Source organism: Herpailurus yagouaroundi, unplaced genomic scaffold (assembly GCF_014898765.1).
Source record: "Herpailurus yagouaroundi ecotype Mexico unplaced genomic scaffold, PumYag 28, whole genome shotgun sequence".
Taxonomy (NCBI): domain Eukaryota; kingdom Metazoa; phylum Chordata; class Mammalia; order Carnivora; family Felidae; genus Herpailurus; species Herpailurus yagouaroundi.
This window is the reverse complement of record NW_024412376.1, coordinates 68,794,402-68,801,823: the sequence shown is the minus strand read 5'-3', so window position 1 is coordinate 68,801,823 and position 7,422 is coordinate 68,794,402. Positions and strand designations below refer to the sequence as shown.

Sequence of the window (7,422 nt, the reverse complement as noted above, 5' to 3'; positions counted from 1 at the left end):
AAATAGTTAATAGTTACTATGAATTTAGTAACTCTTGAAAATAAGTGCATTTACTCAGAAGACAATTCTACTTGTTTTAAATATAGTAATATGTGTATTTGTAATGTGCATTATTTAGTCAACAATAAATCATACATTCAGGAAAATATTTCTTATAAAATATCAACTAGATACAGAGGGAGCTATTGCTATACTTGAACTATCACCATACTTTCCCAATTCCTCCTGCTAAGACGGGAAAACTCAATGCCGTACATTTATATAGTGTTTAAAAATGAATAGGGGAAAGGATGAATGGATTGAGCACAGAGGACTTTTAGACAACGCAACTATTATGTATGATACTAATTCAGGGGATATGTTAATAATGGAGAAAGTTGTGTGGGGGAGGGAATTAATAATTATATGGGACTCTGTATTATCTGCTCAATTTTGCTATGAAACTAAAACTTCTCTAAAAAGTAAAGTCTATTAAAAAATAAACAAGAAAATGTATAGGGGGAAATATCTACTTATGTGTGTGCATACGTGCATATATATGTATGCATAAATGCACATATGTATATGTTAAATGAGACCATTAAGTGTTTATATATATAGGTTATATGAATCAGTCTATGCACACACAGTTTATGACAGTGTATAGACATATATTTTTAATCTTCATAGCAGCTTTTTGAGATAAACATCTTTGTTATTTTAGTGACATGCCATCCAGGACTTAGAATACTTAGGCGTTTTCCAAAGCTCACACAGCTCTAAGGACCACAGCAAGGACAACTCTGATTTCTTTTGTTGACCATTATTTATAATCATATTATTACCTTTCTTTGGCTGAATTTATATCCATACAACTGGAAACATCTTTTTAAATAGTATTAAAATTTACAAAGTATATTTTAATATTTTTGTTGGCAACTTTGTATTTATTGGTTCATTTAAGGGACAGCTTTTTTATATTAATGAAACAATAAGGCCAGCAAGAGGTGGGAATATGAACTCTATGGTGGTATGCAAGTCTGTGATGGCTTAGGTGAAATCTCTACTGGGCACTAGGAATGTTCTGCTTTCTCATGTTTTCTCACATCATGAGATTCTAGGCACTGACATAACTTGATTTGTTAAATTGTGCTGGTGGTGTTGAAACTGAGGAATTTTTACCTTTAATTTGGGATATTCACTTCCCCTTTATTTAAAACAGATTTTTTATCTGGGGTGCCTGGTTGGCTTAGCAGGTAGAGCATGCAACTCTTACTCCCTGGTTGTGAGTTCAAACCCCATATTGGGCATGGAGCTTACTTAAAGAAAAAAAAAGTAAATAAATAAAATAGATATTTTGCCTGAATTATTGAGTAGCCACATCTCTTAACAGCAATGCTAGTATATTGTTACTGTGATGTTAATTTAACTGTTCATTTTTAAATCAAGCAAAACTTTAACCACATGTCACATTCCACTTTCATTTCTTAAATTAGGTAAATATCCTCTATTGGTCAGTTTGTACATCAACGTATTTTTCAAATTGTAAAACAAAAAAACAAACAAAAAATAGATTCATGACCCAATGCCATAGCCCCAAACACGGTGATGGCACCTGCCAGGATTGGGCAAGAAGCAGGTGAATCACCTTGGGCAATATCCCAACTTTTGACTTATTTCACATTTATTGAATACTTAAAACTTCCAGCGGTGGTGCAGGGATTTAAAAAGGTTTGTTTATATGGATTTAGATGTTAAAATTTAGACAGTCACATGACTGTGGAATCATGAGGAAAATTCTAATATTTGGGATTGTGTGATTTTTTTTGTATGATGGATTTAGAATAATTTTCTACATAGTTGATAGGAATTTGTAGGTACAACTATTTTATTGTGTGGATAGTTCCTCTAGGATATGGGTTTGTTTGAAAGATAGCAGTGAAAAAAACAAAAACAAAAACTCTTCTATTTCCAGAGAAATTCAGCGATGGGAGTATTTGTGAATTCTCTGGAAATCTGATCTGATATTAAATCTCAATTACCTCCATATACCCACTCATAATGTTTACCCTCTCCTGCCCTCCAAGCCACCCTTCTATCTCCAGATTACAATGATTTGGGCTCCCAACAGAGAGCCCAACTGGCATCCTCTGCCATAATACGAGTACCCAAATCCTAGCCTGCTCCATATGCCACATTCTCAACCATCCTTTCTCTGAAAGCACTTCCTTGTAGGAACTGCTCCAATGTCATTTCTAGTATAAATCATCAGTAGTCTTTTATTACTTTATATAAAAGATTCTCATTTAGTCTAATTGAGAATTTAAAAATTTTCCCTTGTTTTTCCAAATTAAAATAATATCAGAATATATTCTGTCTTCAAGAAAGCTTTAAAATAATGTTGCAAATAATCTTCTTGAATCTATTCCAGGTTAATACACTACTGGCTATACATTTCCTCTACAGGTGAACAAATACTTATGAGAGTAAATGAGGAAAACAAGGTTATTGTTTATTTTTATTGAAAAGAAATGGAGAATTATACTGAAAATAATAAAATCCCAGGAAAATAATAGGACCTAAAACTTGCTTGTCTTTTACAAATATGTATGTCGAGAAACACATTTACACTGTTTAAGAAAAATGGGATACAATTTTAGCTAAATGCTAGAATATTTTTTTGTAAAGAAAATTCACTTTAAATCCATCCTAGTAAATCTATTCTTGTAAACTTATTTAAGGAATAAAGTTTGGCAATCACTGAGGCCAATAAATCAGAACAGAATCTCTAAATTCAAATATCACACATACTTTTATGATTTTTGCAACTTTTGGTGATTAGTTGAGTTTTCATAGGGTTAATAAATGCCTGCTTTAATAATATCTGGCATAATCATAATGGAAATTTTGTTTCCACGTGGTCCATTTTGACAGAACCAAATTGTCACAATGAGATATATTATAGCATGGTTTTTTTGGAGTGTACTATTAATGAGGGACTTAACAATTTGCATTGCAGAATGTCATTTGTAACATTGCTTTCATCATATATTTGGCATACATTTATATTCTGGCAACTCTTTAATTTTTACGAATAGTTGAAATGTACATGACATCTTTCCCCTTTTCTCTTTCAGTAACCTTGCTGCCTTTCGTGAACCCATATTTTACAAGAAATTTGCTGTGCCTTTTTCCACAGGTGAAGCATATAACCTCACTTGACCAATCAATCCAGTATACCCCTTTATCTAAATGCGTTCACTAAAGGTAACTCTCAGTATTCTGAATTCCAGAAATCTGGTTTTCTCTCTTACTCTCTACCATGTAGTGTGCAGATATGAAGTCTAGAATAGCTGTAGTCATTTGCTACCAAGCAGAAAGTTAATCTGAGAGGGATAAAGTCAAGAGAATCCCAGGGAAATTCATCTGGGCCTTAATCATATTTAACGTCAAACCCAGTTTAACTCTTGGCATTGTTAGTCACATAAGATAACGGTTTTCTTGTAATCATTTACCAGTTTAAGTCAGTCCTGCACTTATTTTCAGATGAGAATATAATGCATAAGAAATTTGTTACCAGGAGTGGGGTTTCAATAACAGGCTAGAATTCTTTCCAAGTAAGGGAAGCGAGAAAGACCACTCTAGACAGAAGTCGAAGATCTTTGTTTTACAATTGCACAATGGTTGGTTAAAGTGGAGTTATTGTAATTTGGGTCTCAAGGCATGTGCTACTAACAAGAGAGCATTAGGCAATTGAGGGGGAAAAGTAGGACAATGGATTCTATAGCCTAAAAAGAAACAATATTGCTTTGTTATGCACTTCTCAAACCAAACATAAAAGAAAGGTTGGCCAAGAGTGGCTCCCCTGTCTTTCCTCTGTAATACTAGTATAGTAAGTTTAATTTTCAAGGACCCCCATAATTGTTAAAGCTGAATTACCCACAACAGAAGGCTATCAAAAGCAGAGAGATGAGAGACATTGTGGGGGAAAACAGAGAGAAACAGAAAATATACAGTCTTGGGGCTCCTGGGTGGCTCAGTGGGTTGAGGGTCCCACTTGGGCTCAGGTCAGGATCTCAGAGCCCCGCATCAGGCTCTGTACTGACAGCTCAAAGCTTGGAGCCTGCCACAGATTCTGGGTCTCCCTCTCTCTGCCCTCCCTCCCCCACTCACTCTCTCTCTCTCTCTCTCTCTCTCAAAAATAAACAAACATTAAAACATTAAAATATATATATATGGCCCTATTCTAGCATAGTTTTTAAACACTGTCTCCTAAGAAAAGTATAAACACTCACATTATGGTGGTTAAAATGAAGGTTAAGACAAGGCAATAAATAAAATAAATACCCACTACAGCCCATTCTTTCTATTGGCTTTGGTAAAGATACTACCTATATATCTACATATACACATACACTTTAGTATACACACATATCCAAAATAAGGCTCATACAGATGAACATTTCCCAATTAAAGATGGAAACAGCACTATCATTATAACATTATTTTTGAAAAGCCTTTCATAAGACTATATATCCCCCTAATTTGTAAGTTACTTAATGTGTTGTGTTTTCCACACGGAATTATCCACTCTTTTTATAGATATAAATCAAGTAAGCATTGGTTTTCAAAATGATTTACAGGTTAAACAATGTTTTTCCAAGATGCTGTGGATACCAAACTTATAACAAGCCTCATTAGGAATAATTTTTAATAAACATAGCAAAAAAAAGCTAAGTCTGATTTCCTTTTACAGTAAATATTTAATTTTTTTTCATTTCTAGTTTACAAGTGTTTACAATGGACAAGAATGTTTTTACCTCTTCAGTAATACTTTTATATTAATTCAAGATATTTTGATTTAATATATGGTAATAAATCTTCACACATTCCCCATTAGTATTTTTTTTTTTTTATTTTTAAGGGCGATGTAACACTAACAACCACTACCTATAAAACGCATCATTATTTTGGTGGCTTTACAAATTTTTTCTCCAGTTGTAAGTTCTAAAAGAATAAAAATAAAAACAAAAATAGAAATAAAAAAAATTGTAAGAGTTAGAGGATACTGAAAATATAACAAAGTTGAATTCCACCTTCATAATATTTCCACTTTATCCTAAAAGAGAACTTTAAAAAATACGACATTGCTATAACAGACCACCTTGCTAATGTTATAAAAGATTAGCAGGAGCCAGAAATTGTGCTGCTGATATGCGGAATTTTGTAGTTATAGCTACACATCATTAGGAAAATGTTCAAAGGGAACTAAACAAATTATGGTGGTGATCCCTGAACCATTTGATGATGAGTCGCTTAATCTATATCAAATTTTTTTCCACTCATGATGATCATCCTCTCCTCAAATACCTTTAAAAAAAAATACATTACACAGTACAATATCAGAAACCAAAGACAGCACAAACTATTTTCAAGAAGAGAAAAATCTCTAGCACAGAAAGGTATCTTGTAGTAAAGAGCAGACTTCTTTGGGAACCATAATCGATTAGCTTGCAATTCATTATGAAGATTTCTCTTTCTTTTTATGGGGAGAGTCTACTCTGTGTGAAGCTGCCACACCATTTTCTGTCCCTTTTCTAGAAGACCTCCCTTTGGTCCGTTTCTTCTTCACACTTGGGGCCTGAAGAGTAGCATCTTCCTCCATCCATCTCTGAAGTTGAACATTAAATAAATTCCATGTTATGTATGCCTGGATAGTGCAACTAGAGGACAGAACAGCAATTTTAGCTGCCAACACATTTACGTTCCCAGTAATGCCATCCGGATTCCGATTCTGCCCTCCGGCCAGGTGAAAGCCAACAGTCAGTACAGAAACAATTAAAGTCACAAGTCGACCCAAAATAAACACAATTGCCCATAGAGAAACCTCTTTCTGATACTTTTCATCGCTAAAATAAAACAGGGCACAAATGTGGGAAAGTAATTCCACGAAATAATGCATCATCAAGAGAACGAGTCCTAGATGGTTCAAGTACAAGAGGTAAGCTCCAGCGATGTGAAAGAGGTGAAGGCCAATGTAGACAAGTTGACGAGGGATATCTTGCTTTTTGGTTCTCTGGAAATAGAGTTCGGGGAAGGCATGAAACCAGTAAGCCAACTGTGATATGTAGAAAAACTTCATCTGAAATGTCATCATATTATGGGGATGAGCCCTCCATAAGAGAGTTGGGTCTGCCAGACAGTTTTCAGAAATTAGAATGAATGTGCCCCAAATACAAGAGACAAGGTAGAATACACTGAACTGACCAGATTCATTAAATTTGCTTTGTTTCGGTTTGGGGAACTGCATTCGCCTGTTAATTTTATCCAACACATACTCCTGAATTGTGGCGTGAATGATGATTGCCACTAGCATGTAAAAGAAAACCGTGGCCAGGTCTTTGATGCCGTAATAGTAAAGGAACTTTGATTCTGTGGCTCGGTCTTCTGCTGCAGGGAAGGTAACGCTGTGCTGAAGAGTAATAAAAACGATAGACGCTTCTGCTGTTCCCTCGAACATAAGCCCCAGCACGAAGAACATCCCCACACAGGCGACGAGGTCCGCATGATTCTGCAGGATGAATTCGTGGCTCAGGACTGGGGGGTTCTTGGTGCTCTTCTTACGAAACGCCATGGTAGCGCCTCCCAGATACTCACCGACGAGCCGCAGCTGCCTCCCCCTGGCTGCTCCTCACAGCGCCGCCGCTGCCGCAGCTCCGGGGGCTTCACTTCCCATCCCTGAGCCGGTCCCGGGTCGCCGCGGCCGCCCAGAAAGAAATAAATCAAAGGCAAGGGCCGAGCAGGACTGAGCATGCGCACCAGGGGGACGGCGGAGGCAGGAAAGGAAATCGAGCGCCGCGCCCCTGCCCGGCGTCAGGCCCGGGGTTGTGAGCGTTGATCTCGCACGTTGATCGTCGCCTCTTGATAGCCACTGCCGCCGTCGAGAGGCTCCTGAATTATTTTCCAATGGCATCTTCCTTAGTAGTCATGACAAAGCAGGGCAGCACTCTGGTTGTTCTTCATCAGGATGATTATGAAAACAGCATAATAGTAATAATGATAGAAGCAAACTCTCCTAGTGCTTAGCATTTACCAGGTGCTGTTCTAAGCACTTCGCTTATATTTATAAATGTATCATTTCAGGAAAACCCAATGAGGTAAATACGGGGTGATAATCATTTTTTTTTTAATTTTTATTATTATTATTTTTTACAGATGGGAAACTGAAGTCCAGTGAGGTTAGGTGAGATGCCTAAGATCACACAGCTGGTAAATGTCAGAACCAGTAATTGAATCCAGTCTGGATCCAGAGACAGCATGTGCTCTTGACTATTGTACTGTATTGTGCATGATAATATACCTATTGTACATAATAATATTGTACATAATAGTTTACCTATTATTGTAAATCATTCACTCGTGGAAGTATTTTATTACAGCAAC

General features: G+C 36.3%; 1 protein-coding gene across 1 annotated transcript; it reads right to left on the bottom strand.

Moving 5' to 3' along the window:
• Positions 1 to 4,719: 4,719 nt before the first annotated feature.
• On the bottom strand, positions 4,720 to 6,735 carry TRAM1L1 (translocation associated membrane protein 1 like 1). The gene has a single exon (XM_040475121.1). The coding sequence runs from the start codon at positions 6,611 to 6,613 to the stop codon at positions 5,501 to 5,503; it is 1,113 nt and encodes a 370-aa protein (XP_040331055.1). The 5' UTR covers positions 6,614 to 6,735; the 3' UTR covers positions 4,720 to 5,500.
• Between the last annotated feature and the right edge of the window lie 687 nt (positions 6,736 to 7,422).